This window comes from Xenopus laevis, chromosome 4S (assembly GCF_017654675.1).
Source record: "Xenopus laevis strain J_2021 chromosome 4S, Xenopus_laevis_v10.1, whole genome shotgun sequence".
NCBI classification, from domain to species: domain Eukaryota; kingdom Metazoa; phylum Chordata; class Amphibia; order Anura; family Pipidae; genus Xenopus; species Xenopus laevis.
Window position 1 is genome coordinate 73,374,211 of NC_054378.1, and position 25,001 is coordinate 73,399,211.

Sequence of the window (25,001 nt, forward strand, 5' to 3'; positions counted from 1 at the left end):
TGAAATATACGCATTAATCACAGTAAGACCTAACCCAGCTGTATGTGCAGGATCCTTAAGGTGCATAGCCAAGGAATCCATTCCAGATTTTGTGCACCACTTCTGAACGTCTCCAGGCATGGTCAGATCTGTTTGCAGACAACTAGACAGTTATATGCCATAAGGCACAAGAGACTGTTCTACTACATGGTGCTGCACAACTTGCATCCATCCCACAATGATACTGAAGATACTCATACATCTGCTGCCCGAATTTTTAGCCGATCTCTTTTTTATAACCCTCCTTCTTTGCTTGGTTGGTACTGTCTTGGTTACACGATGGATGGGCGAGAAAAGGACCAAAATGAAAATTGAGAGAGCAGGAACTCTGAAAAACCAAGGTCTAGCTCAGATGAAGAAACTGTGCCTACGGTATAAGACACAGGTATGGGGGAGAGCTATTCAGATTTGAATGTGAATATTTCTTTTAGTGTTCTTATTCAGAGATACAAAGAAGTAACTGCTTCTTTACAGTGCACTGTACTTCTGAGTGTTCATTCTAATTGTGTAATAGCAGATATACAGTTTCCAACTAGTGACTCTAGTTGATATTGAACTAAACCTCCCAGTGTATTGTATCAGAGTTCTGGGAGTTAGAGTGTAAGCAGGTTGTGCAAATCTGTGTTATGTGAGCAAACTGCAAAATAAATATACACTTCTATAAAGATTTAAAATAACCATTTTGAATGCAATTGGTTGTTGGCTGCCTATTGTGACTATACACATAATAAATGTGGACTAAAGGAAAACTGCAGGAGATACTTTTTTTATAAGTCAGTTACTCCTACATTATGAATGACAAACTTTCAGGAGATCAGAAAGTGCAGAATGTGTCAAATGCAATGCTTTCTCCGACATTCAACGCTCACGCCCCCAGCATTTGATGTGAATGGAGCATTTTGGGAGGAATTTACCTATCACCACTGGTAACATAAGGTTGACATTAAAGTCTACAGCAGGCAGTATGATCAGGCATTTAGGTTTATGTTATAATGCTTAAAGGGGTGGTTCGCATTTAAATGAAATTTAGTATGTTATAGAATGACTAATTCTAATTTACTTTTTAATTGGCGTTCATTTTATCTTTTTTTACAGTATTTTAGTTAATTGCTTTCTTCTTCTGACTCACAGCTTACAAATGGGGGTCACTGATCCCATCTGAAAAACAAATGGTCTGTAAGGCTACACATTTTATTGTTATTGCTACATTTTAATACTTATCTTTATATTCAGGCCCTCTTCTATTCATATTCCAGTCTCTTATTCAAATATTGCATGGTTGCTAGGGTAATATGGACCCTAGCGACCAGATTGCTAAAATGTCGGACTGCTGAACAAAAAGCTGGAAAACTCAAATACCACAAATTAAAAAAAAAAATTAAACCAAATTGTCTCAGAATGTCACTCTCTGCATCATACTAAAAGTTATTTTAAAGATGAAGAAAACTAGGCAAAGCTCTTGTCTTATGCAGCCTTCCTGACACTTAGGGGCCGATTCACTAACTTCAAGTGAAGGATTCGATGTAAAAAAACTTAGAATTTCGAAGGTTTTTTTTGGGCTACTTCGACCATCGAATGGGCTACTTCGACCTTCGACTACGACTTCGAATCGAAGGATTCTAAGTAAAAATCGTTCGACTATTCGACCATTCGACCATACTGTCTCTTTAAAAAAAGACTTCGACCCCCTAGTTCGGCATCTAAAAGCTACCGAAGTCAATGTTAGCCTATGGGGAAGGTCCCCATAGGCTTGGCTAACTTTTTTTTGATCGAAGGATATTCCTTCGATCGTTGGATTTAAATCCTTCGAATCGTTCGATTCGAAGGATTTAATCATTCGATCGAAGGAATAATCCTTCGATTGTTCGATCTGCGCTAAATCCTTCGACTTCGATATTTGAAGTCGAAGGATTTCAATTCCCAGTCGAATATCGAGGGTTAATTAACCCTTGATATTCGACCCTTAGTGAATCGGCCCCTAATTGTTTATTCCGAAGCCATTCCCACCCCTATTTTTGGTTCATTGTAATTTCTTTTGTTTGGTTTGTATGATGTCAAGTGGAGCAAGGGCTGGACCACAGATGCCAGCCATTATCAATATTAAGGGTCTTCAGATATTTTAGAGCATTGCTCAGATATATTGTTATAGATTTGACTTATAATGTGTTAAACTGGATCCCATTCAGTATCTTTCTTTTCTCAGGTAGCTATTGGGTTAAACTTTTATGATCATTCAGAGTTCCTCCTATCATCCACATCTATTTTTATTTTACCGCAATCCTGTTTCTGCTACTTGGATTAGATCTAGCAGGAGGCATAGCACTGTCACAGTTCCCCCCAGCTGTCACAGAGTAGAATCTTTTGGCAGGAGCGTTAGTGCAAACAGATGTCCATATACAGTACAAGGTCTATATTTATGATGGAATTGGACCCAAATCTAATTGACTAGATCATAGTTATTTCTCAAAACTTATGCTCTCCCTTTAGAGTTTTTCTTTGCTTGTAAAATTGTAATTTCCTTCATTAAATGGGAACTTTCATGCAATGTATTTATGAACTTTCTGGGAGAGCTGATATCCAAATCCATTCCTGATTTTGTGCAGTACCCATTGACTACTGTTACAGAAGTAACAAGGCAACCGTGTCTCAGACAGTGGAGAACTACTACAGAAAAGCTGAGAGGTGTGAGCTGGGAGGCTTTTTAACTTATCTAAAAGCTTCACAATGATATTTTTCTTGTTTGATTTTGCCGTGAACCACTTTTTCCTCTTCATTCTTTGCTGCCTGGTGGTGTCTACTGTGGTAGTAAAATGCATGGACCACATTCGCACCAGTATGACTATAGAGAAGGCACAAAAGCAAAGGAAGGATGCCCTTCATCTCATGGAGAAGGTTATCACAGACTTTAAAGAACAGGTATTTGTTATACTGTAACTATCTTGATGTATTTGGGGTTTTTTCCATTCAGTCAATAGAATAAGTTTAACTGGTATAAATTAAGGTATGCACATTTTATTTTTACCACCTTTTTGATGGCAGATCTTCATGAAAGTATCTCTTTTCAGTGCGCATTTGACATTATTTGAATATTAAAGGGATTGTTCACCTTCAAACACTTTTTTCAGTTCAGTTTTCAGATTGTTCACCAGAAATAAAGACTTTTTTTCAGTTACCTTCTATTTGTGACCTTTTATTTATTCACCTTCTTATTTCTTTATGAAGCAGCTAGGGTGGGCGTAGGAGGTTGCCAACTTTGTAACTGTTCTCAATAGATACATTTAGTTGATACATTTCTTATCTTGTCCCTGCTGAGCAGAATCCCTGAGTTTCAGTAAAGGCGGCTGTTAGAATTGATACAATAGTTGCTAATATTCCAGAGATGCTGCTGAGAAATGTATCAACTACTGTAGCGAATTGTAACAGTTCAGATTCTGCATCTGAATTACTGAGCAACCAGACTGAAACACCAAAGACAGGAACATTAAACTTTAAAATTAAAAAAGCAATTGAAACAAGTCTGTTTTACAGCTCAACTGAAAAAAGTGACCCATTTAAAGGTAAGAACAGAAAAAAAAATCCTGTAGGATCATATAAACTTTGTCTGTTGATGCAGGTTCTTTTTTTCTTATTTATTACTTTTTGCCATTTGATGCTGTTTCTGCACTGGATACAGGTGTATGCATTGTTGCACTATGTGAAAACTATTCAACATTGGATGACGGATGTCTTTTATTTCAGTATTATTTACATTTAGATGTGCTTTATAAAAATGAAGCATGGAAGAAGACATTCACATTGATGGTGTTGCCTAATCCTGCCGAATAGATTTAGGGTTGTAGTCTCCGGAATTTCAGATCTATCAATGTACTGATTTAGTAGCATCTTTTGACAAGTTGTAGCAGTGCATTTAGTAAATGTATAAATATATGCATATTAATGTAGTTCTCATAATAATCACCTGGCACATTAACATGATCTGTTGTTCAAAATGTACATCTCAGACAGACCAGAGTTGACTTATGTGTCCCACTCCACCCTGTATCCATCAGTATAATACCCTGCTTTTTCTACAAGCTGATCTTCAAACTAAAACTAGTAAAGTTGGATTATTTTCTTACATCGTATATGGGTTATTGGCAGAATGGTAAGGACAGGGCTGATCTGCTCACACTGATACTGCATCTTGTTCTAGATTTTTTTTATCCAGCTCTTGCACTTCTGCCCGGCTCTTTGTAAATGAAATCTATTAATTCATGAACATTTTTTTTACATTTTCTAACATTTACAAAACATAACAGAAAAATATATATAAAAAAAAGTTCTCTAATTGTGCCTTTAAAATGCATTTAGATTTTCTGCTAACCTAAATGTCCATACAGTATGTTTGTTATTATGCCTCTTAATTGATAAAATAACCTCATTTATTGTATATTCTCATTCTGGTACCCTGCTGTCATTGATTTTGCCACATAGTGTCTTATTTTACTAAACAGAATTCGCCTCAGATAATCTTTGTTCGTTGGACTATTTGTTGATACAGAATAGGTTATGTAATAAAAGGCTGCAATGGCAATCACAAGTTCAAATTTGTGGAAAGGCAACAAAGGCCAGGACCTAGGGTGGCACAAATTAAAGGGTGGCATGCTGCCCAGCCACTAATTCATTTTTACAAAGATTGTACAATTGGGTGTGCAGTAGATTTAAATCTCCTGCATGCTAAGTCCAAAAACCAATGCAGGGTGTATGCGCAAACGAGCATGGGGAGGAGCAGAGGTGAGCGAGAGAGAGTCTGGGCCTTGGGGCGTAAATCTGGGCTTGGTCAATTGCCCATTTCTTTGCACGTTGCCCACTGTGTGGGGCATAGCGCAAATAGCCGCAGGCCTCTGCTTTGTGTTTCAGAGCACAGAGACCTGGGAACTGCAGTTTTAATCTAGGGGGGCCTGCTTTAGGCCTTACTAGATTCAAAATGAGTGGGTGGGAGGAGGCATGTAAGAAATGCAGGCAGTTAGGACAGGGCATGGCTTTCTTTAGTCGCAGTTCTCTGAACAGAGTGGTGAGTTTTTGATCCAGTGCTCTGTGCAGAGAGCTGCAACTCAATGCAAGTTCTGAAGAAATGAGCACCACGGGCGCACTCTTGCTCTTGAGCCCCCCGGGGTTGTAAATTAACCCCCCGATTTTGGTGTTCTTGGAGAGACAGGACATTTGATAGTCAGCAGCTTGTTCATTTTGTGGAAGAATCTCTAAAGGAGTTATAACATTTTTATTAATATTAGTGAGTGCTCATACCCAGCTGATGAATAGCATTTCTAATGCCATCATGGTTCATAAGTTCTGCATAAGCAGAATGCACAGTAAATGCGTCAATAGTTTGAATATAGATCTAAAAAAGTTCCTATAATTTGAATAGATCTAAAAAATGTAATTGAATTATATCTAAAATTCTGCATATATTTTTACATATTCAACATGTGACGTACCACGTTTTGAAGAACAACATCTCCCACATTTATTGACTGCAATGGTTGTGGAGCATTTTTCACTGGTAAAGGTCAAAAGTATGCACTTACTGTACATTTCATAGCAAAGCTATGTATGTATATATATATATATATACACATATAAAGTAAGTCTGACCTGGTGCACTCACAACTGCCTAACGCATTGCCTAGGTGCTGGTCAAAATAATCATTCAAAGTATCAAAAACAGACCGCACTCCAAGGACTTTTCAAGTGTGAGAAAACTTGTATTTTATTTTCGACGTTTCGGCGCCATAACTCGGGCCGTCCTCATGAAGGTTCCTATATATTAGCAATTTTATTGTTCACCTTTTTAAAAACATTACAGCCTTAATTAAAATATGTGCAAATACTAATGCACAACATACTCAGAATGTGATATTCTGTATGTGAGATTCATTTCATCATTCAGTTGCAGGATTGACAGTGGCATTGCAAGTAGCAAATATGTGTTTTTACAGCTACTGAGAAATGTAGTCCAATCTGTTTGGAAAATGTAAAACTTTTAAAGAGGCTAAAGTTCAGAGAACCATCAACCATCATAGTGTGTCATGCATCACCAATATCCTGAGAGAGCCCTGGGAATAAAAGATTCACTTTATCTGAACCTTTCATTTTCAGATTTAAACAAAATGCCGAAAAAAGGCATCATCTGAAAAAAAAATGTACTGCCTTCAGATGTAGTTTAGGAAAAGGCAATTTCCAATAAAATCTGAATCTTACAAAAATGGTTGGATTCAGCCATATCCTGGAGCAAAAATAACCCCCAATGGTCTTTAATATAATCCATCAGGACAATTGGACACCAAAGGGAAGAATAGAGAAGGGAGAGACTTTTGGATTTTCATTAAAACATCCTGACATGTATATTAAAGTTAGAAAAATTGTCAGATCATCAAAAAATGCGTTGGAGCAGGTGAATAAAGTATTTTTTTTTTATATAGCACAGAGATCTCCTGAAGGAAGCCCACAAAGACAAAGGGAAAACATACACACTACTTGCCCATCTTAGAAATGAACTCAGGACCTCAGTGCTGCAAAGAAATCATGTTTAACAATGAGTCATATATCTTAATATCTTCCAAATTCAGCTCTGACTCTTGCACATAAAAACATGTCCCTGCTTCTTCTATCCCATAACTTATATCTAGGGTAGTAGCCAGGAAAAAGCCTCTATGGCTTTCATAAGCAGCCCTTTTCATTGATACTTTACATCTACAGTATGTTTTCAGATCTTAACCCTTTGTTTAAGCAATTAATTTAATAAAACCTTTGCAAAAAAAAAAAAGAAAATATTAATTTAAAGTGCAAAATAAAGTGGATGAAGTCTTTTACTGTGTATTGGGTACAGCTTGGGTTTTGCCTTATAATGCATTTATGTTATCTGATCATCAATAATGTGTAGATAATTATGTGTAGATAAGGCAATCATGGTGTTCTATATGTAAAGGGTTTTATGTTGTGTGGAAACTTGGTTTTGTGCTCACTGTTATTTTCCTTCAACAAAATTTGCATTGCCTGACTGGAAATCCCTGCTAAATTTAAAATAATGTCTAGGGACTATTCATAGGGAACATAATCCCAGCACAAATGCTGATATAAAATTTAAAAATAGTGTTTCTTGTGATGATCTCTGGAAACTATCCAGCATGGAGATTATACAGCATATCTTTTGTATCTGATTTAGAAACTTTCCTTTCAGGTTGATTGTACCGTTGCTGCCATAGAATGTTTGTTGTTTCCAACAGCTAATGACTGTCTTTTGTAACATATGATGAAAACATATTTTATTACAGCCTCTTGTTTTGGTTACTAAAAGCAAAGGTACTCTGCCCCTGAGATCAGCTGTTATTTGTGATGCTTATTTAATATTGGGCTGGCCAGAGTGGGCTGTACCAAAGCTGTTAAATTGCACAGAACATAGAAGCAAACCTTTTACAGCAGGAAAAGCGAAAAGTGTCAAGATGATTTTAAAGGCACTTTTGCCCGAAGTGGTGTCAAATCACTTTCTTATATCTGTATTTTGCTGCCTGGTGGGAACATACCTGGTGCTAAGGTTGCTAAATCACAGAGGTGTGAGACAGAAGCTAAGATGTGGGGGAATACAGAGACTCCATTCCTTGGATCTCATGCAGAAGACCGTCTCACAGTTCAAAAAGCAAGTAAGGAATCTACAAATGTTGCTGATTTCCAAGACCCACAATATTGATTAAGTACTGAGACTATTTTTAATTTATTTTCTTAACACGATCTTTGAATGCAATTCTGTGCACTAAAATTATGATATAGACAAGTTTTAAGCATATAGAATGCTTGTATAGAGTATTCACTATTCTCCAAGTTCATGATTTGAGATGTATACCCCATTGAGTTTCTACGTGTAAAATACGATACCCCCCAAAAAAACAGCTCATTGGTTGCAATGTTCAACTACATGTGTGCAACTTATATTACCCTATATTAGCACATTCATTCCTTTTGATTTTTTTGATTTTATGATAATTGCCACTGCTTAAAGATTTTAACTCCTACATTTTATCAGTGATTACAGTTTTTATAAAATGATTCTTTAGATTTCTAAACAATATATTTTAGACGGGCCTTATTTATCAAAATCCAAATTTTTTATTAAAAAATTCTTTATTAAAAAAAAGATTATTAAAAAAAGTCCACAATTTGACCTTATTTGTTATTCAAAAAGCACAAAGTAATCGGATCGTGGGAAAAACTTGATAAAATTGAGTGAAAATCCAAATTGTACGGTTTTTTTCACATCTTTTTCTGTGTTTTTCTAAATAGTCATAGATTTTCTGGCTAATTCCAGCGCAGGCCACAGAAACTTCCAAATAGAATAGGGACCTCTTCCATTGACTTATATACAACCTCAGCAGGTCTGAGATGCCAAATTTTCAGTTTTGGACTTTTCGCAGCATTGGGCTTTAATAAATCCTGAAAAATTTGAGTTTTTATTTCCACTAAAAATTCAGAATTTATAGTAGAAAAAAACTAGAATTTTTGGAGTATTTACCATTCGGGCGTTAATCAATAACCCCCTAAATGTTGACAACATTTAAGTAACAGAAATATTTTAAGCTTTGTAAAATGCCTTGATTTTTACAAGATTTTTGTAGACTATACTTCATAAAGATTTCAGTTGACTTTGTGTTACATTTTGTGCCAAGCATTTTTTCCTCTTACAGTTATACAGTACATGCATTATTAGCCTTTACCATTTCTGCAGTATGTGAGTTCCAAGCTTCCTTTGAGTAGGTAATATGGTGCTTTCTTATTGAAGCACCCATCTTCAGGACATGACCCCATGGTTTATCTTGTTTTAACAATTTAAAAGATTTATATATTTTTATTATTCATTTATGCAAATCTCTTAAAATAAACATGTACTTTGTTTTCAGGATGTTCCTGGATACAGAGGCATCTGAAAAGAATATCTCTTATTCTATATAGAACACAAGTTTCTATATCTGTGTAGAAAAAAAAACCCCAATCAAAAAAAAAAAAATGCTACAAATTTCAAGCCTGAAAGTTAATAAATCAGTAGATGGCATTTTCTTGCCTATAGGAAAAGAAACATTTGATTGGCTGCTATGGGTCACTATTAATAGTGTAAGATTTGTCTGTATTTACTTAGCCCGCCTAGGGGTTAATTTTTGCCTGTGCAATAAACTATTGAATTCATAAAGCCTAACTCCTAAATGTACCCTGCAATGATTGAAGTTTCTATTTTGTCTGTGCAATAAGCTATTGAATTCATAAAACCTATCTCCTAAATTTACCCATTTTTTTTTTAAGTCAAACATTGTTTAAAGCTAAGGTAATCATCCAGAACACATTATGAATGTATTTCATATAGACTGGGTGGCTTCTGAAATCTCACTTCCTCTTGAATTGGACAATGCACGGATAGCCCAGTAGTACAATAACTAAAAGTTTGGTTTGCAGATTGATAGGCTGGATAGAGTATGGTCACCTTATAGCTAATAGCTGTACAAAATAAGGCTTACCGACATTCATGGCTGCCTCCTCTGCTTCTTCTATAAATCATATTAGAGCTTCTGAAACAAGCACATATTTTTTTACAAGTGCAAGGTAGCAGTAGAGTATATCTAAATGAATTGCATTATATACTGAAATTATAAGAGATAATCATATTTAAATGCACTTTCATGTGTTTGGACTTTTAAAGTCTTGCATTGTAAAGGTTCCTTACCGATAGTGTGTGTCATTTGACATAAATGAGGAATCTAGTTGTGCACAAGCAACATTAAATATAATCAATATAATCCCTACACAAAATTAGAAGTTTTGAAAGCTTGCAATGTAAATCTCTTTAATTTTACTGCCTCAATCAATCAATCTATGTAAAAGTACAATATTTTACTGATCCCTGTGTTACTAATTCACACACCATTCCTTCCTAAGAGCTGCAATCATAAGAATGTTTCTACTAATCCTTTTTGTTAACTTTCAGCATCCTGAACTTGATACTGGGCATATTGTTTCCCTGACCCTGTCCCAGTTGGTGGACCAGCTAAAGAAAGGCTCCCTGGCTGCAGAAAGTGTTCTTGTTGCTTATATTGAGAAGGTAAAATTATTTAAATGGCAGCCATTTTTCAGTTTTTTAATTGTATTGCTATATCTTTTCATTTTCATAAGATTTTACATGAACATGAAGGGCTTAACTTGTGATTTTCTTAAAACATGTATGAACTTTAAACAGTTATGGTGTTTTTTTTTTGTTTATACTACCCTGATGTAATTGCATATTCATCTGTATATCAGTAACTTTAATGTGGGTTGCTTTAAACCAGAAATGTCACCATCCATTTCCCCATGTCTCCTCTCACATGTGTGACTTGCTCGATTTTGCAACTTCTCTGTTAAAGTCAATAACACCATTCCAACAGGCCTATCTCTATTCGGTGTACTTTATATTCTAGTTTTATTTTCTGGCTTCTGGTTACTTTTGCCAACTTGCAACCTGCCCTAATCCACTACCTGTTCTTTCTTTCTTTCTTTCTTTCTTTCTTTCTTTCTTTCTTTCTTTCTTTCTTTCTTTCTTTCTTTCTTTCTTTCTTTCTTTCTTTCTTTCTTTCTTTCTTTCTTTCTTTCTTCCTTCCTTCCTTCCTTCTCCAAAGCATGTTCCAACCTTTTGATCTGGAATTGCTTGGGGCACTTGTAAAGTATGACAGCTCCTAGAAGAGCCATCTGATATATCTTTGTAATGTCTTTTAGTTAAGTGCAAGGTGTATGAAATAATCTATATATGAAACTAATCCAAATGAAGTCCAACTCCAATATCCCAAGACCCACTGAGAAAATATTTTTTTACTGGTATTGCAGTAAGTTACATGCTTTTTCTCTACTTGTTTGATTTTCTTAATCTGTATTAAAAGAATACAAACATAGAAATTTACAAACTATATCAACTTTGTACTTGATTTAAGGCTTTGGAAGTCAATAAGGAACTAAACTGTCTGACTGACTTTCTGTCTGAGTGTGAGGCCCAACTTCAAGAAGTGAAGAAACAGAAAGAAAAAGGCCTGTTGTATGGAGTGCCGATTACCCTAAAGGACAATGTTGGATATAAGGTATTTTTTTCTTTTTTTTGGATGTATTTTTATTGAAAGCTTGCAAAAAATACACAAATGCCTGTCAAAATAACAGTAAGATTTCAAGTACTTAACATATTTGATGTGAATTATAAATAAAAACTAAATCAAAACATTAAAAACTCTTAAATGGTCAATTTTCATGTTCTCTCTCTGCTCAAAACAACAAACAGAAGTCAGAATGAATTTTTTTTGGCACTGCAAATATTGTAATAAAAATACACTCCCCACAGTCCTCTAAAGTGTAATTTACAGCAAATTGCAAAATGATCACGCACATTCTCTGTGTTCAGTTTCAACAGGATAAAGGGACTCTGAATTAAGAATTGCATGTTGCAATGTATTCATTTTTCCAAGGGTGTGTGGTACAACATGCCCACACAGGATAATATATTTAATATATTTATACATAGTCTTACTTTGATTTTTTCTTTCTAAAAATGTTCCCTGCAAGCAAATAAGGAGAGGTTATTTTTTTTATCTGCATATTTATTATTATAAATGTTTGTGGGGTATGTGGGGCCAATGTGATAAATCATATATTAGAAAGGCAGAAAACAATTAGCAATATTGTGGACCAAGCAACTCGTAGGTGTCCCATATCCTGGATTTTGCTTAGCAATAATCTTTGCAAAACATATTCTTTCCTACAACTAGGGATGGGCGAATTTGACCCGTTTCGCTTCGCCAAAAACTCGCCGCCGGCGAAATGTCGCAGACGCCCATTAAAGTCTATGGGCGTCAAAAAAATTTTGTCGCGCGGCGAAACTGTTTTGACGCGTGTCTTTTTTTTGACGCACGTCGCCATACAAGTCTATGGGCGTCATTTTTTAGGCGAAACGAGGCGAAAAAATTCGCCCATCCCTGCCTACAACCTAAATTTGACTATGTCTTCTAAATTTTCCTTTAACAGTCTTTAAAAGGGTTGTTTTCCTTTAAATTAACTTTTAGTATAATGTAGAGAGTAAAATTCTGAGACAATTTGCAATCAGTTTTAATTTTTTATTATTTGTGGTTTCTGAGTTATTTAGCTTTTTATTCAGCAGCTCTCCAGTTTGCAATTTCAGCAATCTAGTTGCTGTGGTCCAAATTACCCTAGCAACCATGCATTGATTTGAATAACAGACTGGAATATGAATAGGAGAGGCCTGAATAAAAAGATGAGTAATAAAAAAAGTAGTTATAACAATACATTTGTAGCCTTACAGAGCATTTGTTTTTCGATGGGGTCGGTGACTTCCATTTGAAAGATGGAAAGAGTCAGAATAAGAAGGCAAATAATTCAAAAACGATTCAAAATAAAAAATGAAGGTCAATTGAAAATTTGCTAAGAATTAGCCATTCTATAACATACTTAAAAGTTAAGTTAAAGGTGAAACACCCCTTTAAGGTAGAGCTTAGTCTCCATCAAGACTGGCATCACAGGGGTCCCTTAGAAAATAGTACAAAAGTTATAGTATAGCATGCTTGATATTTTCATTATATAACTAGGAATATACAGCTTGGGGCACTCCAAATGTTATTAAATTGAAATTTCCAGGATCACCTGTTGGGGATTATATGGGGGGAATGCACAAAAGTGCTGGTAAGTAAACAGTTCTTGAAGTGTTTGTCACCAAAATGTAAAAATGTCATAATCACAACAAATTCACAGAAAGTATGTTATGGTGTTACAGAATTGTCCTAATGGTGTCATTTTAAAAGTGTTGTATACACTGTAATTGTGCTGTGAAAATGTTGTGCACTAAAACATTTTCTCTTTACGGACTTAAGCTAAATTAACCTATCAACATTTTTCCCTGACATTTTCAATACGGTGGAGACATTTTGGCATTAAAAAATGTGACTAATTCTCAAAAAGGTCGCACATGCAAAACAAAAATAGACACTTTTAACACCATTTTAACCTATAGAGATGGAGTTGGCACAAAAACAACATTTATACAACATTTTCCTTTACCGGCATTTTTGTGAATTTTTTGTAGCTTAGCAGCAGCCATCCATGATTTATGTAAATATAAATACTTGCACAGAGCATCAGCCAAATGGTTTAGTGAGCCACCTGAATGATACAATCGCTCTGGTTTCTGCTGATTATTTACTTTATTGGCAAAAGGGTGTATAGCTAAATTAATTAATGATCTACCTATTTGTCACACATACACATATACCATATGTATAAATCTTTAAACATCTTAGTCACTTCCTTCTGATTTTCCTACTTCACCGAAAATGAACACTGCAATTGCTTGAGAAGCATGATAGATTTAATTAGATTTCATACTATTTATAAAGCAGTTGGGCTTTCTTATTTGCCTTGTACAATACTCCAATAACCTGTAATGTAAATGTTATCACTGTTTATCCTCTCCTGCCAGGGCCATGATTCTCACTGCGGACTTGTACAATTCCTTGGTATTGCGGACCAAGAGGACAGTGTGATTGTGCAGGTTTTAAAGAAGCATGGGGCTGTTCCCTTCGTGAAGACCAATATACCACAATCCATGATAAAGTAATCATTTTGTCAAAAATGTATCATGTTATTACATAGGGTATGTTTAAGTTCGGGTGGTTGCCTTATCTAAGATCCACATGGCAAACTTAGCTGCTAAAGGGCTATTCGATCTTATATACCAACTGAATCATTATAAAAGTACATTTTGTTTTAAAAAATACAGCTAAAAAAATGTGCAAATGTTATTGCATAGTTAATTTGGGTTGAAAAAAGTGTCTGGTAAGGTCAACTCATGATTCCAGAGCATACCTACCTATAGAGTTTGTATCTTATTCAGGCAAAGCTGTTTTGGAGGATTAGGTTTTCAAGGTAAATGCAAACATGTTGGATGTTGTAATGTGTGCCTACATATGTAAATGTCCTGCTTAATAGATTGCAAGCTGTTATCATTTATCAGACAGGTACTGAGTAAATGCATGCTGTGTCCTTATATATCTGAAAACATTATCATATTGGATGTATTTAGAATTTTCACCTTCTATTTTATAACAACTTGCTAAATAGCTGTATAATGAATTATACATAGTTTACATTCCACATCCTGTGTACGTACAGTATAAGGTCAACATGTTTATAACTGTATTCTTTTTATTAGTTTTGACTGCAGCAATTCCATCTTTGGACAAACTTTAAATCCTCATAATCACAAAAAGACATGTGGGGGTTCCAGCGGTGGGGAAGCAGCTCTGATCGCAGGAGGAGGGGCAGTACTCGGCGTAGGTACCGATGTCCTTGGAAGTATCAGAATGCCTTGCAGCTTTTGTGGAATATGTGGCCTTAAACCATCAGGGAATCGACTTAGGTTTGTTTCAATGCATAAATCAAGTCCATTACAATATTTTTTTGGCTCTCAGATAAATATAGAATAATAGACATACCCTAGGTCAATATATATACATAGAGAAAGAGAGAGATGATTGCTGTCCATCTGCATGTTGTCTTTGGGTGATGCACAGAGTTGTTAGAATTAAATGTTTAAAAACTGGAATGTACCAAGGGCAGTAACCATAGGAAAATTACAGGGAAAGTGGGACAGCCCCTACCTTCACTGAATCTTAGGGGAATTTAGGTTTTCTGAAACCAATGTGCTGGTGCATGCACTGAATGACTTTATATTTTGAATACTGACTTGATGGAACAGAGAAGAAATTATCTTATATGATCAGAATTACATTGTTCAATTTCCTGTATAACCATTATGTATAACCATTTTCCCTTTCAATTTAGTTCCTTGGGATTTTCTACACCTGTCAGTGGAATGAAATCAGGTTTGTCTATTAATAAGTGCATAGATATAGCCTAACTATAATATTTTCATTAGTGTAGTAGTGCCTTGATTACCTTTTTTTATACTGGAGGATTGTTAACCGGGAAACTCTTCAGATGGTTAATCTGCCTTTCTCTCAGAGATGTGGCAAGGCCCAGAGGAACAGGAATTTTACATCAATGTTTTTGTGGTTTAGACCCACTTTAAGTGCATTTTGGATACTAAATAAACCCTGTGGTGAGATCAGAAACTCAGATTAGTGGGATGGTTTAGAATCAATATGGGATTCTTGATTCTCTGGAAAGTAAATGTAATATTTGATTGCTTTTAGCTGTGATGATGCCTGGACCAATGGCAAGGGATGTGGATAGCCTGGCTTTGTTTATGAAAGCTGTTTTATGTGATGACATGTTCCAGCTTGATCCAACAGTACCCCCTGTTCCATTTAGAGATGAGGTATGATCTTCTTTACAGCTGTTGCTGAGATTTCACAGATCTCAGAAAGAATGGTGTATAATGCTCGCAGGGGGTGAGGGTGCGTGAGAAAATGGGACAGGTGCTAGGATCATGCAGGCTAGGGGTGACATAGAGATAAATTCAGCCCTGTTGATTGGATGCATATCAATGGAGCAGGGGCATGGAGCAAATCTGCCTCTCTCGGCCTGCAAATATATGCTGTCTGAGAACAGCTGGAGCTTCAGCCAGTGCACCCATAGCCAAAGCGGTAGAGAATTTGTAGTCTAAATTAGAAATTGTGAACCATAAACTCTGCTGACTTTGAAGAACTGAGATATACCCATATTATTGTAATCTCATAACAGAGCTGTTTACTAAAAACAGGCTGGTATGGTGCAAATATTGAACAACCCTAACTGGCATTATTTACATACTCTCTACAATGGTCAGTTACAATAAGATTCAGTTGTATGGGTACAGTCATGGACTTTGAATGAAAGAAATGCAGCATTATTTCTGAGCATTACATAAATAATACCAGCAATATGTTCCATTAATTTGCATGATTTAATTCAAGGCTCCACAGTTTAATATGAGAAGTCTAATATAACACATAACACATTTCATTACAGATTTATAACAGTTCAAAGCCTCTCACAATTGGATTCTATGACACAGATGGATATTTTCTACCATCCCCTGGTATGAGAAGGGCAATTCAGGAAACCAAAGCTCTGCTGGAAGAAGCAGGTCACAAGGTGTGTTTCTAGCATAATCTTTCTTGTTACACAAATTATTTTTCAATTGGACAAAAACACACATAATAAGGGCTAAATGGAAACTTGTTTAGATACAGATTGTGATTTATTTAGCAGTACTGTGTCAGTCTTATCTTAAATCCTTTTAAGGCAATTAACAAAGGATGGTAAGGGCCAAGATATTAAAACTGCAAAAGAAATTACACCTTCATATGAAGGATGAAAAAAACTCAGACAATCTGCTTATCTTCCTGGATCTACTCTAAGTCGACCAAATAATACTCATTTTTTATGTTAGCACAAATGTTAATGCTTCCTCTGTCTTGTAGTGTAAAGAAATAACGCCTGCTCATACAAAATCGTAACTCAGAAAAGGAACTTTTTCAATGAACGCCTTAGAAATATTTAAGGTCCTGCAATTTAGAGACTGTACAGGGGCAGATTTATCAAAATGTGAGATTAGAGCTCACCACAGAAAAACTCACTAACTTTCTATTCATTCTTATGGTACTTTTAGAATCATATTTCTCAGTAAGGCCCTACCTCTCAGTGCAGGACGACTGGGGTTAAGATGCTTCTCTCTGAAAGCAGGACAAACTAAGAAACTGCTTAAGAGATATCAATAAAAAGACAAAAAGAGACTGCTCCAGCTCCTTGATCTTCCCCCCAACCAGGTGCTCAGTCCCTTACTGAAACATATGACAAACTGAACGGATGGACAGCACTTCTGGACAAGGTTTTTTTTGACAGGTAGCTGTACAATGCCTAATGCGTTTCGGAGTGTACCATAGGTTAGCCTATGATTAAGGGATACACTCCCGAAACACGTTAGGCATTGTACAGCTACTTGCCAATAAAGCCTTGTCCAGTAGTGCCGTCCATCTGTTTAGTTTGTCATAAGAAACTGCTTATCCTCCTCCTGTGTCTCCACCTCTTCCTTTGGTTTTTTGTACTATAGCCTGCCGGTGGAGAACATACAGTATTAGAACCCTAACTATCCTACTAAGGACGCGCAGCAAAACATTTTACCCGGCAACCCTGCCAAATGGGTGGGATGTTGCACTGACAGTATGGGCCCACAAGAAAAGGATTTTCCGGTGAGAAAATCTTCCTTTATCACCAATTGATAAATATGCTTTTTAAAATCCCACAGGAATGAAAAGGAAGTGAGTGAGTTTTTCTGTGATGAGCTCTAAGCTCACCTTTTAATAAATCTGCCCCTGTGATCATTATGACAAGCACTTTCCTTGCAATACTCTTGTAGTATCCTTGCCTACTCTTGTAGTGGATAATATCTAAGCATATTTACATGTTTTAGAAGAATCATTTTTTATTCCTGAAGTTTATTTCCTTAATTATTCTTCTTTATGCCATATTAGTGGATTATTCCCTTGAGATTTGAATATTTGATTTTTATATTGTTAAAAAAGTGATCCGAGTTTGTTTTATGTAATGATTTTTTTTTCTATCATTTGCTTTGATACAGCTGGTTCCTTTTTCTCCACCACGCATAGAATATGCACTCAATGAGCTTTGTATAAGAGGGTTTTTTGCAGATGGAGGATCCACTTTAGTAGATAAATTGTAAGTATTTTCGGAACATGATGTTTTTCTGTATCTGGGAAGACTGAGTAGAATAACAGGTGCTATGAGTTAAGATTCATACCCTGGGGGAGGGGAGCTCTGCCACAGGAAGTAGGAAGTCAATGTGTGACTGTAGGACAAGTGAGGCAATGGCTCTCTGAGGCAAAGAGGGGTTATTTTTTAAAGGCTGAATTTTAGAGTTTTTATAAATTTTTATAAACTCACAATTTGAATAATATGTTATTTATGAAAAATTAGATGCCTAAACCTCGATTGAATAGTCCTGACCCGAAAACTCCAGCTGAATTTGAATCGAATTCAAATCGAGTTTTCCTCAGAAAAAACCCCACGACTTTTGTATGACAAATTGTTTTTTGACGAGCACCATTTTTTTTTGACACACAACATTTTTTTTTCTCCCACTGGAGTCTATGGGGCGTCATTTTCAAAGAGAAACATGGCAAAAATAAAACTATTGGACAAGAACTGTCAAGCATTGTACTTCTATTACATTGTTGAACATTACTGTAATGTAGAAAACTCTGTTGTGAATAATACATATGGCTTTCTGTTAAAATGATCTGGTTTTCATTAAAGTTCTACTGTAAGAGGTTATCTACCAATTAGTTACTATTTTAGTGAAATTTCCACAATGGAAAAGGAGTCAATATTTCTAATTGTGTATTAACTGCACATGGGGCATCATACTCTTTCCCCCCCCCAATATTTGGCTTTTGTTTTCTAAGGCCCGAGTAAAAACGGTGCTTCCCTGCTTCCTTTGTGCTCATCTGTGCCAATAATAGGCACATTACAGAATATTTCAGCCTGGATGTTGACATACTGCCCTTTGAACATCTTTGCATTACAGCAATGCAGACATAGTGGATCCTAACCTGAAACAACAGATGCTTCTGTATAAAATACCCACCATTGTGAAGAAGATCATAACCTTTTTCATGAGGCCAGTAGTAAGTATCTTTATGCTTGTTTTACATATTAGAATTGCACACTTACATACAGATGGAGAGCTGTATGATATCCTGAATGATTCCTTGAGATATCTTAGCTAGTAGGAGATAAATGGCTAAAGATAATATGAAGTATTTTGGGAACATATTTCCAACCATTTAATCAAACTTAACCTTAGGAATCTTGTTTAAAACATGTAACTATATGGTATATTCCAATAAATTATTTGGGATAGCTAGTGATTTTTTTCCTTTTCAAATATTTTAAATACTAAGTTACAAAACTATGTTTGTGTTTCTCCTGTTCATGGTTACTGGATAGAGTTTCTGATTAATGTATATATACGTACACAATAGAATTAATTAACAAAGCTGACAACTGCAAGCATAATTACCCACATTTAAATTCATTGCAGTACTTGTGCTTATACACACTCCCTTGCAACCTGCTTCTACAAAATTCTGGGTGAATGAACAGAAGGATTCCCCTTCCATGTTGCCCCAGTGCTCCTTAAGTTTTGATGCCCTATCTGCGGGCTTTTGCGGCCATATATCTGGGCCTGAATTTGTTGAGATATGAAGATGTTGGAAAGGCAGATGCTTTGCTTTACCAACCAATAACACTTTTTTTGCAGGCATAATAATAACTTCCAGTAACAAACATTTGTACACATATCAATAAGAGTGCTCAGACTGATGTTCATTTTGTCCCTAAGACTTTGTTTAGAAACATGTAATGGTCAATACCCACTGGATAAATAGTGGGTAGGTGCTGTAATACAACTTTAAAAAACATGTTATTAATAGAATAATCTGCAGTACCCCTTATTGTATCATTAGAGGGATTCTTGGTGTTTTTCATCAAATATTTATATTGTCTTTATTTTGCTTTTCTGTAGTTTCCACGCATTGCAAACCATGTGAATGCACACTGTGGTGTGGGGTGAGTATAGCCGTGGTTAGCCATTAAACCTAAGAAGATATTCTATTGCTAAATGGAGTTTATTTATGGTGAACATATTAAAATGGTCCAAACATTGTTACATCAACAATTCTTTATCTACCAAATCTATAGCACAGTTCTATATTTAGTGAAAAAAGAAAATGTTTTACTGTAACAAAGATGTACAGAAAAACTACCTTTGACTTCTTTTTCGTGAGTACTTGGGGAAACCTATTTTAAGGGATTTAAAAATAACATTATGACTCCTATTTCAAGCATACAAAGGCTAGTATTCCCAGTAGCAGGGTGGTGAAAGAAAGTGAAGTGAAGAAATATATCAAATAAGCTAATTCTATTCGAGACAATGGCTAGACAAGTAATAGAGTGGTGGGTAAAAAAACATCTATTCAGTTTGCTTCTGTTTTTGCAGCTCAGTCAAACAATTGTGGAAACATAATGCAGCAATAAAGGTAAGCTGTTGTCAATTACAGTGCATGTATGCATTGTGTATTGTGCTGTTATTTCTCTGTATTTCCAAAAAAACTTATTTTCATAGAAGCTAAATTAAATTAAAGGGATCCTGTCATCGGAAAACATGTTTTTTTTCAAAACGCATCAGTTAATAGTGCTACTCCAGCAGAATTCTGCACTGAAATTCATTTCTCAAAAGAGCAAACAGATTTTTTTATATTCAATTTTGAAATCTGACATGGGGGTAGACATTTTGTCAATTTCCCAGCTGCCCCTGGTCATGTGACTTGTGCCTGCACTTTAGGAGAGAAATGCTTTCTGGCAGGCTGCTGTTTTTCCTTCTCAATGTAACTGAATGTGTCTCAGTGGGACATGGGTTTTTACTATTGAGTGCTGTTCTTAGATCTACCAGGCAGCTGTTATCTTGTGTTAGGGAGCTGTTATCTGGTTACCTTCCCATTGTTCTTTTGTTTGGCTGCTGGGGGGGGAAAAGGGAGTAGGGATGTAGCGAACGTCGGAAAAAAAGTTCGCGAACATATTCGCGAACTTGCGCAAAAACGCGAGCGGTTCGCGAACGGTTCGCGAACCCCATAGACTTCAATGGGAAGGCGAACTTTAACATCTAGAAAAGACATTTCTGGCCAGAAAAATGATTTTAAAGTTGTTTAAAGGGTGCAACGACCTGGACAGTGGCATGCCAGAGGGGGATCAAGGGCAAAAATGTATCTGAAAAATCTGCCTGTGTGTGCTTGGAAGAGATAGTGTAGGGGGAGAGCTGTTAGTGATTTCAGGGACAGATGATAGTAAGTTTGCTGGCTAGTAATCTGCTTGATACTGCTCTGTATTGGAGGGACAGAAGTCTGCAGGGATTTGAGGGACATTTTAGCTTAGGTAGCTTTGCTGGCTAGTAATCTACTGTTCTCTTTAAACAACTGCCATACGTTGACCTTGTAGGCATTGTTTGCCCAGTTTTTTTGGACGCAGCCACTGAAGCACAGTTGCCAGAAAAAATATGCCATATAAATGCTGAAAATAGTCATTTTTCGCCATACGTTGACCTTGTAGACATTGTTTGCCCAGTTTTTTTGGACGCAGCCACTGAAGCACAGTTGCCAGAAAAATTATGCCATATAAATGCTGAAAATATAAATTTTTTTGGTTGCAGCCACTGAAGCACAGAGGCCAGAAAAATTATGCCATATAAATGCAGAAAATATGCATTTTTTTGGTCGCAGCCACTGAAGCACAGTTGACAGAAAAATTATGCCATATAAATGCTGAAAATATAAACTTTTTTGGTTGCAGCCACTGAAGCACAGAGGCCAGAAAAATTATGCCATATAAATGCAGAAAACATGCATTTTTTTGGTCGCAGCCACTGAAGCACAGTTGACAGAAAAATTATGCCATATAAATGCTGAAAATATAAATTTTTTTGGTTGCAGCCACTGAAGCACAGAGGCCAGAAAAATTATGCCATATAAATGCAGAAAATATGCATTTTTTTGGTCGCAGCCACTGAAGCACAGTTGCCAGAAAAAATATGCCATATAAATGCTGAAAATAGTCATTTTTTGCCATATACGTTGAGTCAACGTATGGCAAAAAATGACTATTTTCAGCATTTATATGGCATATTTTTTCTGGCCTCTGTGCTTCAGTGGCTGCGGCCAAAAAAACTGGGCAAACAATGCCTACAAGGTCAACGTATACACTACTACAGCGGTGGATACGGATTACGTAAAATATATTATGGCTGCTTGAAAAAAGTGACTCCGGTGTTTTTTCTGGAGACGGTAATATTATGGATATTTAGACAGAATGTGAACAAGGTCACACAGCTCGATGGCGGGTTGAAGAAAACAGTGTGCAAATAATGCCTACAGGGCAAATAATGCCTAAAAGGTCAACTTATACACTACTACAGCGGTAGTAAAATAAAAAAAGTAAAATAAAAAAAAATGAATATTAAAAAAAAAAATTAAAGTTGGTGCTGCTGAACTACTAGGAGCAGCAGATTAGCACACCAGTCCCACTCCCCAACACTGCTAGACTAATAGCACTGGGCTCTTATAGTAGTAGTAGTAGTAGTAGTAGTAAAACAACAAAAAAATAAATAAAAGCAGTCCTTACAAGGACTACTGTTATTGCAGCAGTCAGCAGATGAGATCAGAAGCAGGACAGCTGCCCACTGCAGCTACATACAGAGCACTGCAGTAGAAGGTAGATTACTAGCCAGCAAAGCTACCTAAGCTTAAATGTCCCTCAAACCCCTGCAGACTTCTGTCCCTCCAATAACAGAGCAGTATCAAAACGATTACTAGCCAGCAAACTTTCAACTGTCCCTGAAATCACTAACAGGCAGCAGCTCTCTCCCTACACTATCTCTTCAGCACACACAGGCAGAGTGAAAAAACGCTGCAGGGCTTCGGTTTTTATAGGGAAGGGGAGTGGTCCAGGGGAGAGCTTCCTGATTGGCTGCCATGTACCTGCTGGTCTGGGGTGAGGGCAAAAAAAAGCGCCAACAATGGCGAACCCAAAATGGCGAACGTCGCGCGACGTTCGCGAACTTCCGGCGAGCGCGAACACCCGATGTTCGCGCGAACAAGTTCGCCGGCGAACAGTTCGCGACATCTCTAAAAGGGAGGGGGTGATATCACTCCAACTTGCAGTACAGCAGTAAAGAGTGATTGAAGTTTATCAGAGCACAAGTCACATGACTTGGGGCAGCTGGGAAATTGACAATATGCCTAGCCCCGTGTCAGATTTCAAAATTGAATATAAAAAAAATCTGTTTGCTCTTTTGAGAAATGGATTTCAGTGCAGAATTCTGCTGGAGCAGCACTATTAACTGATTCATTTTGACATTTTTTTTTTCCTATGACAGTATCCCTTTAACACCTTTAAACTGCATTGTAGCAATCAACTCACATGTACTTTGCTTTATATGACATTTTATAGGAGTACCGCTGTGAATATATTAACGAATGGAAAAAGCTGAATTTGGATGCCTTGCTCTGCCCTATGTTGGGTCCAGCTTTCAATATTGGATGCCCTGGAAAACTCTTTGGTGAGTACTAAAATGTTTTTCAAAGTGCTCTACCTTTCCTCTTTCTTTTTCCCATTCATACAATTGCCCACTAGATTTGATATAGAGTTAGTGAAGTAAGTAAATTTAGAGCATTATAGGTCATTTTAAGTTTCACTAAGATCTTTTACTGGCATTTTATTAATATAAGGCTTATATCTGGCATTTTAAGTATAGGGAGGTCAAACAGTCCCCCAAAGACCCAAACAGAAGATTTAGATTGTCAGATTTGTCCAGGTTGCAACAACCAATGTTTTTACACCACAGCACAGGGCAGAAGAACCTTTTAATGCATCAAATAACCCAGATGAAATGGATAAATTATGAACATTTATTTATTTTTCATATATGACCTAACTTTATCATTATTATGTTGCTAGTTATCTCTAATATCCTTGTTTATGTAAACTGGATTATTTAAAAAAAAAGTGTCCTACATAAAGTTCACTGAAGATCTTTTAAATGATAAAAGCCATTAAATTATTTTTGGTGCTGTATACAGCTTACTTGCTTACTGGTAAGTAGTTTTGCTTTAGATTACATTGTATATTTTACTTTATAGGGCAGGTATGGCCATTTGATTTTTTTTACTACTTGCCATGCATGGCCCTCTTCAGATAACACAAGAGAAGATATTAACTCTCGGTTACTTTACAGGATAAACTTCCTTAACTTGAATATAATTTATTTTATTTAAATTGTTTATTAGTAAACAATTCAAATGAGCCCTGTGATGTGCAGAAGTTGTACAAATTATTCGGAATATTTCCTAGATTAGTAGGCTATTTCTGGGCGATTGTCATGCTATGTGGCAACATACTTAGAATTTCTTGCCTAAATGTTTTGCAGCTGGCTTTTGCTTCACCATGCTATTCAATATTTTGAACTTTCCTGCTGGGGTTCTACCTGTTAACATTGTTACACCGGAAGACGAGGAAGAACTGAAGAATTACAAAGGATACTATAATGATCTTTGGGACAAAGATGTTATTAAGGTATGATGAAAAATTCAGATTGCCAAAATTAACATTCATTGTTGTTTTTCTAAGGAAAATGACACAAAAAATAGCTCCATAGGTGGGGGACATGGAGGGGTGGTTTTGTCCTGTGTTTAAAGAGGTGCTAATCGCTGGTTTGATAAGTAGCTCCAACAGAAATAGTTATGTAATGTTTCATTTTCATTAACTAAGCAAGTTCAGTTTATAAGTATCAATGCTAGTTAATGTATATCCTTAATGGATGAAACTTTAAGATATAAGATGTTAATCTGGAATTCCAAAGTCTGTGTATATAGATTATGGAACTCCTCTATGACCACTAAAAACCTTAGAAGTAAAAGTGTGTCAATGTGACTTCTGTGCCACATACAGCAGTTAGTATTACAAAAGTTGTTTATTATTTATGAATGCCTAGACAAGAGCCAATAATCTGGTTTGTATTGGCAAAGACTATCAGTCCACTATATAATCTAAGTATGTGTCTGCTTTGCAGGGCATGGAAGATGGTGTTGGGCTTCCGTTGGCTGTGCAGTGTGTGGCATTACCCTGGCAAGAAGAACAGTGTCTTCGACTTATGAAGGAAGTAGAAAATGTAACTCGTGGAAAATTAAACAAGTGAAGGTCCTTCCCTGGTTTGCGATAACACAGCTGACTTTTTATGACACATCAATGGATAACACACATTTGACTATAATACAAAGGCACTAGTAATTGTAGAAAAGAAAAACCCGATGTACCCAATATAACCAAATAAAATGTTGCCTTTC

General features: G+C 36.2%; 1 protein-coding gene across 3 annotated transcripts; it reads left to right on the top strand.

The window, feature by feature from the left end:
- faah.1.S (fatty acid amide hydrolase, gene 1 S homeolog) lies at window positions 1-25,001 on the top strand. 3 transcript variants are annotated; one of them, XM_041591099.1, is made up of 15 exons: window positions 1-424; window positions 10,046-10,159; window positions 11,022-11,165; window positions 13,565-13,698; window positions 14,297-14,503; window positions 14,929-14,969; window positions 15,300-15,424; window positions 16,057-16,182; window positions 17,669-17,766; window positions 18,635-18,734; window positions 19,634-19,677; window positions 20,108-20,147; window positions 23,110-23,218; window positions 24,086-24,231; window positions 24,728-25,001. In XM_041591099.1, the coding sequence occupies exons 1-15, from the start codon at window positions 218-220 to the stop codon at window positions 24,851-24,853; spliced, it is 1,761 nt and encodes a 586-aa protein (XP_041447033.1). In that variant the 5' UTR covers window positions 1-217; the 3' UTR covers window positions 24,854-25,001.